The 22,015-nt window shown below is 45.7% G+C and overlaps 2 protein-coding genes across 6 annotated transcripts in view; one reads left to right on the forward strand and one right to left on the reverse strand.

Annotated features, from left to right (window-relative positions):
* The first annotated feature begins 621 nt into the window (after positions 1 to 621).
* On the forward strand, positions 622 to 11,628 carry hsd17b3 (hydroxysteroid (17-beta) dehydrogenase 3). 2 transcript variants are annotated; one of them, XM_060054614.1, is made up of 12 exons: positions 635 to 1,200; positions 4,290 to 4,336; positions 4,583 to 4,658; positions 4,767 to 4,874; positions 5,337 to 5,404; positions 5,564 to 5,608; positions 5,808 to 5,842; positions 5,982 to 6,063; positions 6,202 to 6,267; positions 6,494 to 6,640; positions 7,367 to 9,729; positions 10,154 to 11,628. In XM_060054614.1, the coding sequence occupies exons 1-11, from the start codon at positions 1,053 to 1,055 to the stop codon at positions 7,460 to 7,462; spliced, it is 918 nt and encodes a 305-aa protein (XP_059910597.1). In that variant the 5' UTR covers positions 635 to 1,052; the 3' UTR covers positions 7,463 to 9,729; positions 10,154 to 11,628. The 2 variants fall into 2 exon arrangements, with proteins under 2 accessions (XP_059910598.1, XP_059910597.1); XM_060054615.1 differs by lacking the exon at positions 4,767 to 4,874 and having other exon boundaries at positions 622 to 1,200.
* Positions 11,629 to 17,187: 5,559 nt separating this feature from the next.
* ercc6l2 (excision repair cross-complementation group 6-like 2) overlaps positions 17,188 to 22,015 on the reverse strand; it is an 18,546-nt gene continuing 13,718 nt past the window's right edge. For 2 of the 4 annotated variants that reach the window (XM_060054622.1, XM_060054621.1), the window contains 4 exons: positions 20,751 to 21,654; positions 20,492 to 20,646; positions 19,992 to 20,167; positions 17,188 to 18,430 (listed from right to left, as the gene is read on the reverse strand). In XM_060054622.1, coding sequence (XP_059910605.1) covers positions 17,461 to 18,430; positions 19,992 to 20,167; positions 20,492 to 20,646; positions 20,751 to 21,654 — 2,205 coding nt within the window. In that variant the 3' untranslated portion in view covers positions 17,188 to 17,460. Of the gene's footprint in view, positions 18,431 to 19,991; positions 20,168 to 20,491; positions 20,647 to 20,750 lie in introns of those variants that run through there. The other 2 variants (XM_060054624.1, XM_060054623.1) reach the window with 1 other exon arrangement.

Genomic DNA, 22,015 nt, shown 5'->3' on the forward strand with positions numbered 1-22,015 from the left:
AATAATATCAGAGAATATCCCTGACAGTTCGGCAAAGGTGCAATGAATGAATAAAGATCGTAAAAAAAACTTTTATTTTCGGGCACATTATTTTTTTATGTGCCCGAAGTTAATACTTTACAACCTTGTTGATGACCAACATTTAGAAAGACATGTAGGCCTACTTTTAATTCAGGAACTTTGGCTTTGACTCTCTGAAGTCCATATTGAAACGCAACATAGAGGATAAAGGGATTGTTGCTGTATGCGGGACAGCTGTCAGTTCACTTTGGGTCCATTTCGCCTACGCTCCATTGTTCCGTCCTCTGCCGCCGGAGGAGTCCGCATACGACCGAGAGGTCGGAACAGAGGTCGGAACAATGGAGCGTCGGAGAAACATGGACACGAAGTGAACTGACAGCTGTCTACTGAAAACATCTTTCTCGAATGCTGCGGCGGCCTGAGTTTGTTGTTGCTAGTGACATAAAGAGGTAAACCGGTGGCTTATTACCACTAGTTGAAATGGGCACAGCGCCACCTATCGTACCGGGGAAAGAAATGCTTTGGCCAATGAATAGCTCACCGCCATGTATACTCAAACAAGTGCAGTTGTCCGATTGAGGATCATAATCGAACTATGGCCTTAATCTGATTAAGATGTGCATGTCAAAGTACTGATTGTCCATTCATACCAAAACACAGATTAATATACGCTACTTTAGTTTCAGGGACTAGTTAAGACTTATTGCTTTCCCCAGTGTGTTTTCAGGTATGTGTGCGTGTGTGTGTGTGTGTGTGTGTGTGTGTGTGTGTGTGTGTGTGTGTGTGTGTGTGTGTGTGTGTGTGTGTGTGTGTGTGTGTGTGTGTGTGTGTGTGTGTGTGTGTGTGTGTGTGTGTGGTTGAAGAAAAGAGAGAAAGTGATAAAAGAGAGAAACTCTGTCGTAGTAGCTGGAGGGAGTGGCTTCAAGTTGCTGCTTGCCTAGAGATTTAGCAACTACACCCAGCAATTTTCAGAGCTAACTTACACAAATAGAGGTGTGCAGGCATTGTGTCCTTCAAGGAACTAGAAAATCATGGATTACACAAATTTTTTTATCTTTCTTGGTTCCTTAGTGGTACTTCACTATGCGGTAAAACTGCTGTCTTTTATAAGGATGCTTTGTCCCAAATTCTTCTTTCCATTGCCCAAGTCATTCCTCAGATCCATGGGAGAGTGGGCAGGTAGGCTTTTAAGAGGGGATGTGTGTGTGTGTGTTTGTGTGTGTGTGTGTGTGTGTGTGTGTGTGTGTGTGTGTGTGTGTGTGTGTGTGTGTGTGTGTGTGTGTGTGTGTGTGTGTGTGTGTGTGTGTGCGTGTGCATGTATGTGTGTGCAATATGGGTTTGTGTATACTGTGTTTGTTTCTACATATACCTATGCATGGGTAAACAAAAAAGTGTCTGTTACTGTGTGTGCATGTATGGAATAAGAAATTGATCAAAATTTACAAATGTTAACAAATTTTTCCATTCAAAAATGAATTTAGGGAAATGTAAACAAATTCTTTTTTATTAAAACAAAGTGTATGACTTTAGAAACAACTTGATTTTCTAGGCCCTTTAGAGCAGTTAATGGTGCAAACAGTTTCCAATAATGTGCAACACATACTTTTTTTTATGAAATGAATCACATAATAAAAGTACATTTGTAACAACTGAATAAAGCCTGTAGACAACCCCATTCAAATAAATAAATAATCAGAGTTTAGGGAACACAAAATGAGTGCTACAAAGAGATTACAGATAATTTATTTTATAACTTTTAATCTTTTACTGGTTAATTGATTCAAGAATTTGACAAAAAAATTGCTGGGTTAAAAAATAACCCAACCTTGCATGTCCATGACCATAACGGGTAGCCCGTGAGTCAACCGTTCACACAGCTATTAGCGCTACAGCTAGCTAGCGAGTCAACCGTAGCTACTCAAGAGCCAATTGTTGCATACTAACTGATACAGGTGAAACATGAAACCAGGAGACCGCTAAACATTAAATAAAAAAATGCGGCCGATAAAAGCTTTTAGTTGGCTAACGATTAGCGATTGTTATAACAGTTCAGTATTTCAGGCCAGCCAATAAATGCTGATTTAAATCTTGGATTTAATCTGAATCTGTTTGTTTATTTCAAAGTTAAAGTGTGAAGTGATGTAAAGATCATGCTGTTACCAAAACTCATTGAAAATATAAGTAAATAAGTATTCACATTTAACCAACCATGAAATCCTTCTGCCAGCCGTTCGTCTGGTCTGACCACAAAGAAATATCCAGAATGTTCCACCACCACCGTGGAACGAAGGAATAGCGGGAAAATTAACGAACCAACAGCTGGGTCAAAATAACAAGATGTTCACCTGTGAATCAGCCCCTTACCCTGCCCAAAGAACCCACAATTTTGAACCAGCATAAATAACCCAGCAATGTGTTTGCACTTTTTACTGTCTAATGTACATATATATAACAGCCTTATCATCCTACCACATCTCCTGGACTCTCCTGAAGGGCTCATCCAGACTCCCAAAGGACAAAAACTTGCCTCAAAAAGGGAACCACAATTACAGGCTAATCTATTCAGTCCCAAAGCTTCCTGTTCATTCCATTCCAGCACAGCCAGGGGAAAAAAGGAAGCAGCTAGAACAGCATGTTCTAAAGTGACCAACCTTTTCTTTCTTCATTCATGTTCAGTAAATCAGATGCTTTGGCCCTCGTTGTTATGAATCCTGGGAACCAGTTTTATGGGTCTACTGAGGATGTGGGGATTATTCAGAAAGCATTCACATCAGTGCCCTATTTGCTGTTTGTGTGTGTGTCTTTGTGTGTGTGCGTGTGTGTGTGTGTGTTTGTTTGTTGTTGTTGTGTGTGTGTGTGTGTGTGTGTGTATATGTGTGTTTGTTTGTGTGTCTGTGTCTTGGTGACTTACTAATGCAGTACGAGTTCATGAGGAAATATAAATGATGCATGGCAAACAACAATCACTTTTGGTTTTATTATGCTTTTTTATTGTGCATTTTGTAATATATTCATCTCATATGACTGTGTAAGTGTATTCTTTGTTGCATGTTGGAATTGGTCTTGTTTGGAACAAGAATGGCTATGGAAGTTGAACTATCAGGAAGCAAGTAGCTGAATTCAAGTAGTATATTTTTGTAGTATATGGTTCAATATTGGTTGATATATATACAGATACCATATGAAACCATAATCTCTATGCCATTGCCAACATAACCCCAGTGTCTGAAGACGGCTATCAGTATAAACAGATCTAGTTTTCCATCTGTGATGCGGTCTTGTGTAACACGGGGATGGGGGGTATCTGGAGGGGAGGCTGCTAGTCCTTTTATTTACTTTATCAGAACAGCCCGGGAACACATTGTGTTCGCCTGGGTACACAGTATTAAATCATTTTCAAGATAGTACCAGAAACACAAACACACTCAAAAAGATGCAAACACACACACACTTGCATGCGCACACACACACACCCACGCACACACACACAAGCACACAGATGCAAACACACAAGAGTACGTCCACACACACACAGGTACGCACACAGACACACACACATACACACACACACACAGACAAACACACACACACACACACACACACACACACACTACTATCTGACTAACCAGGCCCGATCTGTGGTGGCGTTGGAAAGTGTATTTTTGCCATGGTAGATGGTCCAACATAATTAGTATTTCATTCATCTGGTTAATTGTCACTGCAGTGGTAATTATCTATATGTATGATGTTACAAACTATCCACAGGGTAAGTCATAAAGCGCATCATCCGAGAAACTGTTTAGGATCATGACAAGCCTTCAACCAATCACTTTTCTTTGCCAATAGTAAGTCACTTTTGCATCCCCTCTCTTTCGACATAACAACATATCTAAGAAGCAACCTAATGCATGCTTGGGCATTGAACACATGCGCACCCACACACATGCAGGAATGTGACTTACAGCAGATTTTGCAAATACAGGAATAGTCATACACCTAGTGTAAATACCATAAACTTTCGATCGAAAGATTAATGAGGCACCTCAATTAGGGTACGACTTTCTTATTTCCTTTCGGCTAAGATATGTCTATCCATCACATATACTCGGACAAAACTGTGGCTTTGGGTGCTTTTTACAAAGCGACTTAAGACAATAGAATGATGGGATACATGTGCTCGCATGGGAGCATGAGATAAGACTATCCAGAGCTCTGGGGATTTTGAGTGATTTCACCTTCTCTTTCCTCTACTGTCTCCCTGTTTTCAGTTGTGACCGGTGGATCAGAGGGGATAGGAAGAGCATATGCCTTTGAGGTAAATTCAATATTGTGTTTGAATTTTAATCATCTGCCATTTTGACAGAATGATTTACCCAAGGAGGTGTCATTGTGAAATAACATCACGATGAAGAAGCCCTATGGCTGAGGAATATTGAATTTCCCAGGCTAAATTTATTACTGAGCTAAATGTAAATCAGATGAGGCACATCCAAGAACCCAACAATCCTCTCCGGGCCACTCCCTTCCCTGTTTACTCAACTCTCCACCGATGCGCCCCCAGCTGGCCAGACACGGGATGAACGTCATAATTCTCAGCAGAAGCAAAGACAAACTGGAGCGTACAGCCAAAGAGATCGGTAGGAAAAAAAGATAAATGAGTGTAATAATGTCTTATGGTTTTGTCAAACTGTAGATATCACTTATCATGTGGTCAAACTGTAGTCATACCGAATCTCCCTATACAGAAGAAGAAACTGGCAAGAGGGTGAAAGTGTTGGTGGCTGACTTCTCACGTGATGATGTATATACGGAGATTGAAGACAACCTTAAAGACCTAGAGATTGGTGTTCTTGGTGAGAATGATCACTGGGAGATTTTAATTCCCCAAACAGTTATGATATGGGGGGTAGACGAGCATCAAATACTAATTGGGACCCTGCTCAATACAAGTTCACTGTCTCTGACATGTGTTCCCTCTGTGGGTCTCTCTCTCTGTTCCTCTCTCTGTTTTTCTATCTCTCTCACCTCTCTCTCTCTCTCTCTCTCTCTCTCTCTCTCTCTCTCTCTCTTTCTCTCTTTCTCTCTCTCACAGCATCTCCGTCTCTTTGTCTCTCTTTCTCTCTCTCTGTTTCTCTCTCTCTCTGTTTCTCTCTCTCTCTCTCTCTCTCTCTCTCTCTCTCTCTCTCTCTCTCTCTCTCTCTCTCTCTCTCTCTCTCTCTCTCTCTCTCTCTCTCTCTCTCTCTCTCTTTGTATCTCTCTCTATAACTCTCTTTGTATCTCTCTCTCTCTGTATTTCACTCTCGACCTCCTTCTAGTCAATAACGTTGGCATTCTCCCCTCCATGATCCCTTCAAAATTCCTGGAGACCAAAAACTTAAATCAGGTCAGGTTTATCCTTCATTCTCCTTTGCACTCGGTTGAACCAACTTGTTTTGTGAGTGGGTCTAAAAGTGATATTTTGTGTCTGTTTGTGTCTGTGTTTGTATTTTTAAGTCCTTGTCCCCTTGTATATGACATTTAAACTGTAACTTTCTACTTACAGACAATGACTAATGTCATAAATTGCAATATGAGAGCTATGGCAGAGGTACGAAATTTGGATTATCAATCTGAAATGAATGAAATTCACATTTATTCATGTAGCTTTCATCTGCTTTAACCTAAGTGACCTCAGAGGAGTGAAGTTTGGAACATGTAGTGTTGAAGTATGAAGCCTCCTCAAAATTAAGTCGGGTAGCTCAAGCCGTGGAGGAAGCGAAATTATCTTCTTCTATCTTTTTCCACAGATGTTCAGAATATGTCTTCCTGGCATGGAGAAAAGGTTGGTGTTATCAAATAATGGAAATCAAATTAAATTGTAATACAAAGTCTAATTTTGCGTGTTTTTGTTTGTGTTTGTTCATGTGTATGCGTGTGTGCGCGTTTGTTTGTTCATGTATGTTCATGTGTGAATTTCACAGAGGAAAGGGAGTGATTGTGAATCTTTCCTCAGGAGTGGCCACTATTCCTTGTCCTCTATATAGCCTCTACAGCGCATCTAAGGCAAGTAAAGTGTGTGTGTGTGTGTGTGTGTGTGTGTGTGTGTGTGTGTGTGTGTGTGTGTGTGTGTGTGTTTGTGTGGGTGCTTGCATCTAGGTGTAAACCATGCCCTCATCACTAATCTTCTGTGAATTATTTTAGGTGTTTGTCGAAAGATTTTCTCTTTGCCTTCAGGCTGAATACAGTGCCAAAGGAATTATTATACAGGTGTGGTCAAAAAAGAATAACATACATATGATAGTAGTGATGCGTATCATTTGTGTAATTTTCTAATGCTAGTGTGTGTGTGTATGTGTGGATCTCTCTCTCTCTCTCTCTCTCTCTCTCTCTCTCTCTCTCTCTCTCTCTCTCTCTCTCTCTCTCTCTCTCTCTCTCTCTCTCTCTCTCTCTCTCTCTCTCTCTCTCTCTCTCTCTCTCTCTCTCTCTCTCTCAGGCAATAGCTCCATTCTCAGTGTCCACTGCCATGATAGGCTTCCAGAAAGGCGGGCTGTCAATTCTTCCGGAAGACTTTGTGAGAACCTCTCTGCAGTATCTAAAGGCTGGAGGCAAAATCAACGGCAGCGTTGGCCACACCTTCATGGTAAATGACCCGTTGCTGTATCAGAGATCCTTAAAGGTCCCATACTTCACCAACATGTGTGATGTCGATGTAGCCTTTGTGAAACTATCCTGAATTCACTTTTGCACGCAAGGTCAGTCTGACCTCGGCTGGTCAGCAATTGTTTACAATTTTTTTTAATTATTCAACTTATTTCTCGTAAAAAACGTATTGATGGCTAGCCTTTCTGACGGCGCCGCTATTGTTTTATAATTCAGCAGACTGGTTTGCCCTGATTTGTCCAAATATTTCTCAGTTTTTGGAAAAGGCTTTCAAGTGTTTCGAGGTCAGACCCATTCTGGGAACCGAATTGCGTATTGATCTGGCAATGTCAGGCTAGACAAGACCAATCTAATCTACCGAGAAACATAATGCAAACTTGCACGTTTGGGAGGGCAGCATCACACATGGGTGTAACCAACCAGGTGTATGATGGATAGAGATCAACCAGAAATGGCTAGGAAGGGCTTATCAACATCATTTTTGCCAAATCTGGAGGAAAAACATGGGTCCTTTAATGTAGAGTGCACCTCTTGATGCTAATTAATGAATGTGTGTGTCTGTGTGTGTGTTGTATTGCATTGAGAACTGAGCAAAAACAATATGTATTGTGTGTGTGTGTGTGTGTGTGTGTGTGTGTGTGTGTGTGTGTGTGTGTGTGTGTGTGTGTGTGTGTGTGTGTGTGTGTGTGTGTTTTTGTCTGTACAGGGTTGGCTCCTAGAGTCTCTTCCCTCTGGGATTCTCCACTCTGAAGCTATGCAGGAAGGTTTTATAGCCTATGTCAAGAAAGCTGTCGCAGGTTAACGGCATTCATCTGTAAAAAAGCCTCAAGTCGGGGAGAGCTTTGTGCCCGCTGCCAACATTGCCCTCAACAAACTCACTGCCTGATGTTTCATGTGCTGTTTATACACTGCTCCAAAAGACGACCGTCGCTTTTAATGGCTATGTATGTTTCCGTTGTCCCCCAATGGCTGCCCCCTCCCTTCCATCTCATCCTGACTTCAACCTCGTCCATCTGAATGCACTGTCCATCTCCAATAAAGCATCGCTAATCAATGTCATCCTGCAGAAGAATACAGGCATCTTTTATCTCTCAGAGACTGGGCAAAAACCTGGCGATAACATACAACCCCTGGTTGTAGGTACTTAGCTAAACCCAGACCCTGCTCTAAAAATGGCTCCAGTTACCCCCATTTTAAAGAAGCCCAACTCAGATCCCAATACCCTGTCCAACTACCGTCCTATTTCAAACCTCCCCTTCCTGGCTAAATTACTGGAAAAAGTGGACTTTTCAACTTCAGTACTTTCTCAACGACAATTAACTTTATGAGCACTTCCAATCTGGTTTCTGTACACATCACAGCCCAGACACTGCACACCTTCAAGTCGTAAACGACCCTCTCCGGTCTGTTGATAACGGTTCCCCAAACATTCTAATCTTGGACTTCAGCGGTGCATTCGACACTGTCAACCATAATGTGCTCATCACCCGCCTGTCAGCTCTGGGTATCTCAGACATAGTCCTCCACTGGTTCCGGTCCTACCTCTCCAACAGACAACAGTTTGTCACTCTGGGCCCTCATAAGTCTTCCACATCCCCTGTCACTTGTGGTGTCCCTCAGGGTTCTGTTCTTGGGCCTCTCCTCTTCCTCATATACATCCTTCCCCTTGGCTAAATCATCCGTGGACATGGCCTTCAATTCCATTGCTACGCTGATGACATCCATCTAAACCTCATTACAGCCACCTCCACTGATCCTTTTCCCAGCTCACTCATTGACTGCCTATCCGACTCTGGATGCACTATAACTTTCTCAGACTCAACACAGATAAAACAGAAATCCTCCTCATCAATCCCAAATCTCAACGTTCCAAATCACATAGTCTCAGTTTGAACATTGATGGAACACTTGTACAATCCGTTTCCGTTGTCAGAAACCTCAGCATACTGCTTGACCCCTCACTCAATTTCGATCCACAAATTAAATCCCTCAATAAGACTGCATTCTTCCACCTCCGTAACATAGCCCGTATTTGGCCCTTCCTCTCTACCTCTGATGTACTTACCCTGGTTCACTCCTTCATTGCCTCATGTTTAGACTACTGCAACTCCCTCTTTATCGGCCTCCCAACTAAATCATTTTAAAGGGACACTGTGTAAAAATTACTCCCATCTAGTGGTACAATTGTATATTGCATTCAAACTAATAGTGCTCGGTTGTTTAAAAACTACGGTGGGCAGTATGTGCCAAGAAGCTGTGTCATGACATCCAATACTACCTCATCGAGTCATTCGAGTGATGATGAGGTTTGTTATTTCAAACAAATTTCAAACTGCATTGAATCATTAGTTTAAGCTAATGATGTATGAGTATGAGTAATGAGTAATTATTCCTCGAGCAAGATAGTGAATTATTTCAGTCATCATTCACGCTGGCTCAGAGTGAAAACGCGTTTGCATTTCCGGTACCACGTAGTGCTTTTTGTCCCTCTCGGCAGTTCATAGAACGGAAGAACATGGAAGCCTCCATGAAGCTTACCCGTCCTATGTAACATACATATTAATTATTCTTCGCTTAGGAGGATAAGTGAGATTTTTGGCAGAGATAATTTTACACCAATTAGGACTTATTTATGAATGAATACGTTGATTTGAGGAAATAAATGACTTTAAATATTACACAGTGTCCGTTTAATGATTGCAATATATTCAAAATTCAGCAGCCAGGCTACTCACTCACACCAAGCGATCTGCTAACGTCACCACTATTCTATCTCAGCTACACTGGTTACCGGTTCTGTCCCGAATCAGATTCAAAATGCTTCTTCTCACCTACAAAGCCCTCCATGACCTTGCTCCTCCTTACCTCTGTGACCTTCTGACCCCTTATGCTCCAACCCGCTCGATAATCTGACCACAATCTCCTCTCCGTCTCCCGGACCAGACTTTCTACCCTGGGTGGCAGGTCTTTCAGTGCCATGGCACTCAACCTCGGGAACTCCCTTCCTCCATCCCTCCGTGACTGTCTCTTTATTTTATCTTTATTTGTGTTGTTGGGCTGTCTTGTTCTGTGTGTGCTCTTGAGACTTCAAAGCAACCTTGGGATTTATGAAGGCCCTATACATAATAAACATATTATTATTATTATTATTATTATTATTATTATTATTAATATATTACTATTATTATACATTTACATTTAGGAAACTTTTATCCAAAGCGACTTACAATAAATACATTTGTCAGAAGAAAGATATACAGTTTTGGTGCCATGTGTACTCTAGGTCCTTGATTGTCCTTGTACACATCTGTGTGTACAAGGACAATGATTTCCTCTTTAGCTGACAATGAAATCAAATCTAATTGAGTTAGTGTAGAGTTGAGCTATAAAGTTAAGTTATCCTTTAATGTCCCTTTTTGGGGACACCTTTTCAGAGGTCCACACACATGGGGACACACCGGAACACCCGTAGCAGTGGGCAGCCGCAGTGCAGCGCCCGGGGAGCAGGTGGGGGTTTCAGGTGCCTTGCTCAAGGCCACCTCATCCGTGGATGAGGACGTAGGAGAGTGCTGCACAACTATTCCCCCCGTCCACATTTCTACCTACCAGTCGGGATTCAAACCGGCCGGCGTCCGGTTACCAGTCCAACTCCTTAACCAGTAAGCCACGGATGCCTAAAAAGGCCATAAAGCAACCATTCAGATTGTGTGTGCCAAGCCTGTTCCAGGCTGACTATCTACATACTGTATATCATTTTTTTGTTGATTAGGCAATACATACAATTATGTTTGGTTTTGTTACTTTTGTGTGAGTATGTCTTCATATATATAACCATCCACATCTTGGATGGCAATATCTACAGATCTTGTGCCAATAAAATGCTTTTGTCAATGACCTACAATGACCATAAGGAGGTGTGTATTTATTATAGGGATATCAATATTAGTTTAGCTCCACACACTTTCCAGTCCTGGGTGAGTAGAATGTGGAGTTGCATGTCTTTAAGTATAAGTAAAGTATACGGTGTGTGTGTGTGTGTGTGTGTGTGTGTGTGTGTGTGTGTGTGTGTGTGTGTGTGTGTGTGTGTGTGTGTGTGTGTGTGTGTGTGTGTGTGTGTGTGTGCGTGTGTGCGTGTGTGTGTGTGTGTGTGTGAATGAGTGTGAGGGGAAGTGAGAAAAACAATTGTTTGTGTATGATGGACAAATATAATGTGTGCACGGTTGTGCATGCCTCAATGTTTAGAGGTCATAAATCTCTTAGGTTAATCGCCACTTTATCTGCTCAAAGAGTGGCCAGGTTGTTCTCTTTCGCTCCCCGTCACACGCCATGCACGCTGTGAAGGAAACACACAATCACACACACAAAGACGCTGTGTGCGTCCACACAGCACACCTGCAGTGGCCATTAGCAGCAACCTCCTTCCTCCAGGATTAAGGGACTGTTTAAACAGATGGCTAGATGTCCAGCAGCAGAAGTCTGCTGTGTCAGTCCCCAACAATCACCCTGGAGCAGATGATGAGGACAGAGCCTTGGGCCAGAATTGTTTCACGTTTTGTTTTGTTTTTGTTGTTTTGGAAAAATGTAGAGAGAAAAGAATGGATCCATCTTTTATGTTGGTGCATCCGGAACATGAAAATATACAATCCTCCTTTGTTTCTGACAATAGAAAAGCTGCACGATATAGGTGGGCTTATGCTTATTTAGTAGATAATTGGTGCATGTTTATGCACCAATTGTGCACAATTCGTTTCAGAGATCCTGGTTTGGCAGATATCATACAAAAAAACTGAACATACCTGTTATGACTGTCCAGCGCCACTTAGTGTTCATCTGTGGAACTTGCTTGATTGTGTAGCATTACTGAATGAAACCAACTAAGTTCATACATATTTGATTATATATATTTGACTGAAATATACATGATTTGTATTGTATGCTACTGTTAAGCAATAAATTATTTCACCATGATTGTCGTTTTTTAACTTTTTTGGTGTTGTTAGACACTTTATAACTATGCTAATCTGCCACTAGAGGGCATCATATGTAAAGGTTTGACTTCGACAATTGTATTATTCAACTCACAATGCGTCAAACGATTCTTGAATGCAACTTGAAGGTCTTTAAAACAGTCCGATGTGTCGATCAAATAAGGTGATGATTAGCCGTGGCGAGGCGAGGTGTTGACACAATATTACATAAAAAAAATAAAAAAACGGGATATTTCCAGAGACATGGTTAGTGTGGCCCCTGTTTGCTTCGAGTAGCCTACATTCACTATAAAGGATTGTGAATAAAGTATCACCTGCCGTCGAAAAACAAAATCGTTAGAATCTTTTTCATATAATATGGGATTTTCCTCAACAGAGGTTGTAAGCAATTTGAAAGCCAGCTCCTTTTAATTATTTATGAATGCCTAAAGCCATTTAATGAGTAAATTAAGGTCGTCCTACAGAGCCAGGTAGACCGAGTTAAATATATACTACTGTAAAAGTTGTTTCACATTGCCAATGTATTTGAACCCCCAAAATAAAATTTGCAACAACTTAAAAAACATGTTAGAAGTACTCACACGCGAACATGAAATAGGGTAGGGGAAATGTTTGGTAAACAGAATTGTTTTCAAGCTGAGGGGTCAAGCTGAGATTCCCTGTGTGTTCCCTGCAGTTTATGGATGGGCAACCCAGACAAAAGCAACATTAAAACACCATGTGTTTGTTTGCCTGTAATTAGGAATTAATATGCCTGCATGATGTGTTTGGGCCTGGGCCTGCATTTAACCAGGAAGGGGGGGAAGATAAAAAAAAAAAATAGAGAGAGAGAGAGAGAGAGAGAGAGACTTTAAGGATGCTCCCTGCTTGACTCCACTCTCTCCTCTTTGGACACTGGTTGATTGTTGTTTCAGCAGACAGAAAAGTTCTTGGTCCAAGACAAGCACACAGCCACTGTGGCCCACCCAGGAGCCACTAACACACACACACACACACACACACACACACACACACACACACACACACACACACACACATACACTTACACTTACACTTACACTTACACTTACACTTACACTTACACTTACACATACACATACACACACACACACACACACACACACACACACACACACACACACACACACACACTCAAAAAGTGCACACTCAAAAACGTATGCACACTCATGCACCCACACACACATTTTCAAACTATTTTGGTGGGTATATGGTGAAGCTATAAGCTGAAATCAAACACCAATTGCATCAACCATGCATTTCAGGCTCCATTTGTCCTTCAGTGGCTTTCTCTCTAAACATTCTCTTTTTCCCAGACTGTGCTTTGCCTGTCCGCGTGTACACCAGAATGACCAGGGTCAATATTTTGATATTTAAACTAGCTGACATATTTCTGTAACATAATTACCAGCTCTCTCCAGCTCTCTCTTTACATTGAGGTCTATTTTTTGGACAAAGGGAGGGCTCAGGCCAATTATTTATTGCAGGCAGAACGCCACGCACCACCTCTCTATGCATGACATACATTTATGAAACGGGAGAGGATAATTTCAGCCCTGGAAGGGACTCTGAAAGAGCCAGTTGGTGAGTTCCTGGACACGAGCTGCACTGTCAGCGAGGGAACGCAAGCGGCAGAGAGACCCAAAGAAAAGAGAAGGATGAAGAAGAGGGCAGCGAGAGGACGGATAGACAAACAGACAGACAGCCACAGGCAGTCAGGCAGGCAGGCAGGCAGGCAGGCAGGCAGGCAGGCAGACAGACAGCCAGCCACAGGCAGGCAGGCAGGCAGGCAGGCAGTCAGTCAGTCAGTCAGTCAGACAGACAGACAGACAGACAGACAGACAGACAGACAGACAGACAGACAGACAGACAGACAGACAGACAGACAGACAGACAGAGAAAGAGAGAGAGAGAGAGAGAGAGAGAGAGACAGAGACAGACAGACAGACAGACAGACAGACAGACAGACAGACAGACAGACAGACAGACAGACAGACAGACAGACAGACAGATAGATAGATAGATAGATGGAATGATAAATGGTACGGAAGGGGAGTAACAGACCTTTCTTTGTCAAAGAGCCAACATAGCTTTACTTGAAGGCGATGGTCCTTACTGCAAACATAAACAGGAGAGAGTGCAGCTGTGTGTGTGTGTGTGTGTGGGGGGGGGGGGGTTGTTAGTGTGTGTGTGCGGGGGGGGGGGGGGGGGGGGGCGTAGCGAGACCCTCCTCTATGCTAAACAAAGGCTCATATAACACAGGGGCCTTCGGCCACACAGTACAGGCCCGGGTGACACCCGAATGCCTTTCTTCTGCAAGTTGATGTCCTCTCCACTCTCAATATTTACCCCATGGAAAACACACCATTTTTCATTCCCTTTCGTTCTGGCTGGAACAGTGAAAGTGAGGGGGGGGGGGGGGGGGTAGGGGGGCTCCTTGTGTTTTTCACTCTATCCTGTCCTACTCCTAATGTTCTCCTGTATCTCATTTTTTGTCTAATTAAAGATACAATTATTTATTTTTTACTTGGCATAGAGAGGATGTTGTTCCGGCATCTCTCCTTTCACTTTACTGTGTGTGTGGCCTTGTTTGAGAGAGAGAGAGAGAGATACAGAGAGAGAGAGGGAGACTGAGCGAGAGAGAGAGAGAGAGAGAGAGAGAGAGAGAGAGAGAGAGAGAGATTGAGAGAGAGAGAGAGAGAGAGAGAGAGAGAGGAAGAGAGAGAGAGAGAGAGAGAGAGAGGAAGAGTGAGAGAGTAAGAGTGAGAGAGAAAGAAAGAGATAGTGAGGTGTGCGAGAGAGAGTAAGAGACTGCGGTGAAGTTGTGTGGCAGGCGGCATCAGCTGGTGTACTCGACTGGGTGTGTGTCAGTGTGTGTGAGTGTCTGGCTTATATCTCTTTTACGACGGAGCACAATAGGGAGCGGAAGTGCCCGGGGGCCAGCTGAATTAGTCCAAATTACAGCAAACAGTTCCTAGGTAACTGGATTGGAATGAGCCGACGATGGTGTGTAATTTCCTAATGAAGGGGGAGGTCGCTTCCAATGCACATTCAGGCACATCCTCGGCCTGTTGCCGTAACAACTGTTCTGTACTCCCCCTCCCCCCCATCACACACACACACACACACACACACACACACACACACACACACACACACACACACACACACACACACACACACACACACACACACACACACACACACACACACACAACAAACACCAATGGAGTTGTTTGCTTGCTGAGTCACATCAGAGACTTTACAAACTATTTACCTAATGCCAATAATGCCTTTTATACATAGATAATGTCTATTCACACTCAACCGCCCAGCCAAGTACTTAAAGACAGTTACATTGTTATTAACCCTTTCCAAAGAGGATTTAAGAGACTTTGGTCCACAATCCTAAGCCCTACAATCTACCCTTTCGTTTGATTTGCAAACCAGTCGCATTTATCAGCTCTCTTTATCAGCGATAGTTGGCAGGCCTTCCCGGACACCCTCGGGAGGGGACCAACCGCTGAGGGGAAACCTGAGCTCGGGATGAGAGCCGGGAGGCCCTGGTAATGATCGGGGTCCCCGGAGTTCAACAGTCATTCACCCATCAAACCAGACCCGGGTCGACCGGCTGACTTGGGTAAATAAACCCAGTGGGCTGTGAAGGCCGGCGTGGCCAGAGTTCTCCTGTCGCTTTGCCGCCCACTCAGCTTATTGTGGCGGGAGATGTAAACACTTTCTCTCCTTTTCACTTAAGGAGACAAGACACTAATGGGGAAGGTTCTTGAAGAAGGCGTCGGGTTTGTCGGGACCGTGCGGATATTATCGAAAATAAACAGGCTGAATGAAGCAATTACCAGTTGGCACGCCTCAGTTGAATTCACCGCAGCGCATACGGCATTGCGTGTTTCCCTTTGATACCATTCATTTCCACTCTTTGGTATTTTGATGGACCTTTCGGTTGGTAACAGAAACTTTTGTAACCCTTTCCCTGTGTGGGGCTGCTGAGAGACACCCTGGTGTCTGGAGACTGTGTCCCTGTGTCCATGCTTATCGCTTCAGGAGCCTGACAGGAATCCTCAAGTTAGCCTCAGTGGTCGGAGAGCGTGTTCATTGCCACTGGGGCATGCCAGCCTAGCTTCTGTCAGTCACTCTGCCCGGCTTATCTATTGTCAGCACCAGCGCTAAGCCTCTCGCCTATCTCACTCCAACCAGACTATGACTAAAAGAAGAATGGGAATGGGATAGGAATCTGAGAAATCGCCAGCAAGTGGTGAGGGGGGTGGATTCTCTTGAAAGAAAAGAGAAAGGGCTTTTTTATTCCCCCTCGCCTCTGAATTGAACAGGTGTGACAGATGTCTGGTGGCCTGTATGTGTATGCGTGTGTGTCTGTGTTTAAAGACATACTGTGCATGGTCTACCTCCCAGAAGTATTTTTTATACACACACACACACACACAGTGCTGGGCTGCACGCTGTGTCGAGGCATGCTCTCCATGTTTACCGATGGCAATCAGCACTTTCTCATTCCTGAGAAACCACGAAGCCAATCCCGACACACGGAGAGGCCTTCTTTAGCACCAGCTGGAGCTTATCCGCAGTGAGAGAAGGTTCAGCGGTAATGGATCAAGTGCATGCAGGCACTCGCAGAAATAAAAACCCTAATAGGTGTTTTCAAAACTGGGGTCGTGTCGTGAAGGGTACATCTGAGGGAAGTGAACGGAGCGAGGAGCGTTGAGTGTCGATGATACGCAGGGAAAACACTCGGGCAAATGTCAATGGTGGGACCCGTCAGGAGACACAGTGTTTTGAGAGGAGGGGATTGGCTGAAAGATAACAGCTTGACTTCCCCCGCCTAGACTACATTGAAGGCAGGCTATCGCTTATTGTTATTACACGAATGCCACAGCCGCTCTTAAGAGCATTCAAAAGCATTAGCCGAGGCCAAACCACAGACTATCGCATTACAAAGCCCGTCATCACGGAGCAGAGCCTCCGAGCGGGCGAGAGACAGCGGGGAAGCATGGAGAGACAGAGAGAAAGAGAGAGAGAGAGAGAGCAGGAGAGAGAGAGCGAAAGAGAGAGAGAGAGAGAGATCCCGCCTGACAGGGCTGACAACTAAAGTGATCCCTTTTTGAGACCACCAACGTGTTGCGACAGTAAGTTCATGTTATCTAGTGAGGGCTACGTTCAGCTCGGATCAAAAGTGAAGTGGAGCATCAGAGGGACACTTAACAGGGAATATCTTATAATTCCTCATGGACATTTCCAACATTATAACACAAATATAGCCACCTGTGCATGCAAGGAAACAAATCTGTCGTCTGCTTAGTTTGGCTCAATTCATGCGATTATTACCTCATATCTCAGTGTCTGACTTTACTGTTCGGTTTATAGTTTTGGTTAATTTGTTTTAAAGTGAATCAATGCTCAGTAAATAATGTTTAGCATGTGTTGGCTCAGTAGTGTTTACTCCATTATGTTATCATATGATTGAAATTGTGGAAGAAAAGTCACAACATTTTGAGGTCTGCAAATTCTGTTTATTGAAGTTTTTGAACCAATTTTTTTTACAGCTTACTTTGCATAAATACCTACGGCATGTTTTGCATGTCATTAAAATATACTAAAAACAAAGATGGATATTATAATAAAACAGGGAGGAAAACACATGTTTTCTTTATCTTGAAATATTAAAAACCTAAAAAGTAAGAAAGAGAAAGCAACATAATCCCTGGCTTCACAATTCTTCTTTAAGTTGAATCCCACTGTAGCACCGTCACCCTCCACCCTGCTATTTCTTCCACAGAAACTTGTCATTAGTCTTCCAGAGTGCGGAGCCCCCTCCTTCCCCAGACGCGCCCCGGTCCGGGCGGGCCGCCCTCCCACGCACCCTCTCCAGCACCGACAGGTCCGTCAGCCGCTCCAGGCTCTCCTCGCTGCCTTCGTTCAAAATGTCCCAGAAGTCTCTGCGGCCTGCCGTGTGACGCGGCGGAGGAGGAGGGGGGGGTGGGGCCGAGCGGGCTTGCGTGGCGGGGTCGCTGCCGTCGGCATGGAGACAGGGTCGGGGGGTCTGAGAGGGGCTCGCCGCCGCCAACCGCCTCTGCGGCGCCCCTCTGGCTGAGGTGGGTCTGAACAGGTCGTCCAGGATCGACGTGTCTCCGATGAGCTCCGTGAGGATGGAACGGGGGTCAGAGGGGGAAGGGGCCTCTCTGTGGGGGGACGGGGGGCATGCCCTGTCCGTCCGGCCCACCGCAGCACCGGAGGCTGCTGGGTCCAGGGCAGCGGCCTCCCCACAGGGCTCCAGACTGCTGCTGCCGGCCGGGTCCGAGCAAGGACCCCCTGCAGCTCTGGAGGCGGCGCTGCTGGAAACACTCGCCCTATGTGTCTTCTTACGGCCTCTGGCGATGTCACGGCCCCCAACAGCGACCCTCCCCTGAGGGATTCTGGGGGATTTCTGAGGTGTTAAAAGAGGCGTTTCTCTGGCTTTAGATTCCCCTCTAGCCTTCTGAGGAGAGACTTTCCTTCTGCATTTGGGTTTAGGGGCGGGAGAGCTTGGCGGCCGCACTACGGAGGTGGACTGGCCCACGGAGGGCTCGGGGAACCAGTTGGTGACCATGTCGGCCAGGTCTGGACGGTCCAGGGACGAGTAGTACCGCCTGAGCCAGGCTAGTCTCTGACCCGAGCTGCTGCTCAGGACGTCCTCCGCAAAGGCACGGACTGAAGACATGCCCAGTCCGGACGCCATCTGGTCCAGCTGCTGCCTGTAGCAGAAACATAGAAAACACTGAAGTAGAAGAGCGCAAAATACATGGGCACGCAAAACGCACCCTGAGGGACACCCAGAGAATCCATAATATACCAAATCCTAACTTCCCAACATACTGAGAAGTCATAACAAATAGGATTCCCTTCAGGCTACAGACTGGATGGACTGTAAAGACACCACCAGCGTCTAATGCATTAAACTCTCATTTGTCAGCATTTGCCCATTAAATGTAAATGTGTCAGTGGAATTAAATCAAATGTGCTTGAGCATTGCATGTGTTAAGGCAGGTACGTGAACATGCCAGGCAATAAATCAGTTTGTCTGAGTAGTGTACATCTGTGTGGCCTTTCCCTGTGTGGTTCACTGCACGTTACAACGTGTGGTAGAGTGTGTGTGTGTGTGTGTGTGTGTGTGTGTGTGTGTGTGTGTGTGTGTGTGTGTGTGTGTGAATGTGTGTGAATGTGTGTGTGTGTGAATGTGTGTGTGTGTGTGTGTGTGTGTGTGTGTGTGTGTGTGTGTGTGTGTGTGTGTGTGTGTGTGTGTGTGTGTGTGTGTGTGAATGTGTGAGTAAGTGTGTGTGTGAGTGTGTGTGAGTTTGAGAAAGTGTGTGTGTGTGTGTGTGTGTGTGTGTGTGTGTGTGTGTGTGTGTGTGTGTGTGTGTGTGTGTGTGTGTGTGTGTGTGTGTGTGTGTGTGTGTGTGTGTGTGTGTGTGTGGCCTCCGGGGGAATCTCAGGAGAGCTGTGGTTGTGCAGAGGGGGAAAACTGGAAGGGTGGGATGTGAACCCAACAGGGATATGGGATGGGAACGCGATGCTGGGAAGTATGGGGGGGGGGGGCTCTGAGGTGGTCTTGTTCTCTCAAACAGACATACACAATAACAACAACAACATAAAACGCACTTCCACGGAAACACAGCAGACAAGCCCATTTACAGACAGAGGACACAAACAAGGTGCAGCATTACCCAATACCCATCTGGGGCCGCTTGTAGCCGCGGTTAGCTTTGGCCAACTTAACCCTTCATTGTCAGGAATGTATCGCTACCTTAACACAACTCCCTACCTTCTTCAACCTTTTTCATCTACTATCATTGAACCACTTGTTGAATCTTTCCCAGATATGCCGTCTGTTCCAATGCATTATTATGATACAGTTTGGTATTTTATGCATTTTCCGTATTCTCCTGGTCCTTTCCGTTGTTGCACTCCCCTCTCAACCTTTTCAAATTAGAAACTAGCTCACCATAATCCCCTCCCTCTAATTCACTCCTTTTTTCTATTTCCATCCCACACTCCCCCTCTCCCTCCTCCTCCACCTCCCTCTCCCTCCTCCTCCCTCCTCTTCCTCCTCCTCCTCCTCCTCCCTCTCCCTCCTCCTCCACCCTCTCCCACTTCCTCCTCCCTCTCCCTCCTCCTCCCTCCTCCTCCTCCTCCTCCTCCCTCTCTCACCCCCTCCTCCCTCTCCCTCTCCCTCCTCCTCCTCCTCCCTCTCCCACCTCCTCCTCCCTCTCCCTCTTCCTCCTCCTCCCTCTCCCTCCTCCTCCCTTCTCCTCATACCTGCGTATGGCTTGCGGCGTCTGCCCCAGGATGAAGGTGTCCTCCCGGCCCTGGTGGACAGCCTGGCGATCGGAGGTGACTGGGTGCTGCGCCCTGAGTCCGCTTGCCTCCGCCCGGCTCCTCTCTCCCTCCTCTCTGGCTGCTGCCGAGGCCGGAGGGCCCTCTGACGACTCGCTCTGGAACCACGGAAACCACAGCGGACCACACGTCGTGTTGGTGTGTGAGTCACTGTGTTATTAAATCCACATCGTTTGGGGTCATTGATAAAAAAACAACGTAGGAATCTTTTCCTTTTTGGGCTGAAAACAATTTTACAATGCTTGTTAATAACTAGTTCATAATTAATAACTGACTAAGTGACACGCATGGTGTAAGGCCTGAAGGTACTTTTCGCCATCTTTCAACATTTTAAATCAATTCAAGCAATACGAGTCACACATTTTATAGTTACATTTGAATCATAAAAAAATGTTCAGCAATGTCAGAAACTGCTTGTGTACCTCCTGGGTGCCTACAAGATGATTAGCTGGGAACTGCGAATACATCTGCCGGTCAAACACGTCCCGTACGGCGGCCCGGCTGATTCGCTCCTCGGCCTTGCTCCCGCCCACCACTCGCTGGTTAGAATGGGTGTACAGCACCTCACTGACTCCACCTTCAAAAAAAACCCCATCAGGTCAGTTTCGAAACACAGTCGGCGATGCCTCAAGAACATCGCATCACGCACGACAGACAAGACGATACAAACCCCAGGTTTACCTAGAACGGTGTCAATTGTTCCATCTCTGTGCGTCTGCGGTTTCAGCGAGGTGAACGAGACGCTTTTCGAGCCGTGCGGCCTTAAAGGGTCCGCCATTTTTGGTGTTTTGCCTCCATCGGTCAGCCCTCTGGACCCGTCTGCTCTCGTCGATCTCCCCTTCTTGACAGGCGTGTGTTCCTCTTCAGACGAGGTGAACATCTCGATGTGCTCTGTGTGTTTGGACCGGGCCCCGACGGCGGCTTTCGTCCTGTTGGTACGGTTGGCTCCGCCTCTCTCTCCGCCTCTCACCGCCTCGCCCAGGTCGTCAGATTCGTCGGTGTCCGACGTGCCGTGCCTCCCTCGGGGGGATGCTCGGGCCTCGTTCGATCCCGTCCTCCTCATCGTCCACCTTCTGTGGCGGCCCTCTCCCCCGGACCCACCTGAGGTGTCGGGGGCGACCCCACCTTTGACGGAGACGCCGTTCCCAGGGGTACCAGATGAGGACCCCTGGGAAGTGCACCCCTCCTCCACCTCTTTCTTCTTCTTCTTCTTCTTGGTGGATCGCTCCTCAACACCACCTCCACCACCACCACCACCACCACCCGACTCCCCCTCACTCAGACTGCTGTCCTCCACCCCGGAGGACGCCATCTGCGCCCCCCCCGCCAGCAGCCGGGAGAAGCCGCAGTGGAGGAGGTTGGGTCGGGAGGAGGCGGTGTCGGCGTTGGAGGTTCCGCCAGCGGCCCCGGAGTCTTCCCCGCGGAGCTCCGCGCCCTTCCTCCTCCTGATGCTGTTGCCTCCGACGTCGTCCTCTTCGCTGCCGCTGCTAAAGTCCAACACCCCCCTGGAGGAGGGGGTGTTGGACCCTTCACCCGGTGGGCTGTTTGGTTTGGAGGCATCAGCGGGCGCGGGTTTCCCAGATTCCTACAGTGAGAAATAAACATAATGAATGTAAAATAAACCTATTCATATTGTTTCATATTGTCAATATCTTCATATTGTTTTGGATCCACTTATGTAGATGACACACAAGCACAACTTTGTCAACTAGCACTTTAGATCTTCCAATTAAAGTAGTGTTGACTGGATGTCATTAGGGCCGAGCCTGAATATCCAGATATTCGTTCGTTAGGTTGGTATTTGCGTGTTGTCCCAATGGTTACGACGCATGTCAACTTTGTGATACTTTCTTTATATCGTCTTTGTGTATTAGCGTTATAACATGCAATTTTAAATCCATGTGACATTATACTAGACTAATCCCTTTCTCGAGCACGGCCATTAA

The sequence above is a fragment of the Gadus macrocephalus genome, chromosome 6, assembly GCF_031168955.1.
Source record: "Gadus macrocephalus chromosome 6, ASM3116895v1".
NCBI lineage: Eukaryota > Metazoa > Chordata > Actinopteri > Gadiformes > Gadidae > Gadus > Gadus macrocephalus.

Excerpts from the sequence above, each read along its gene's own strand:
- hsd17b3 (XM_060054614.1), top strand. The coding sequence starts at position 1,053 with ATGGATTACACAAATTTTTTTATCTTTCTTGGTTCCTTAGTGGTACTT. Across the intron at positions 4,337-4,582 it reads GAAGAGCATATGCCTTTGAG|CTGGCCAGACACGGGATGAA; the intron begins GTAAATTCAATA and ends ATGCGCCCCCAG. Across the intron at positions 4,875-5,336 it reads CCTAGAGATTGGTGTTCTTG|TCAATAACGTTGGCATTCTC; the intron begins GTGAGAATGATC and ends ACCTCCTTCTAG.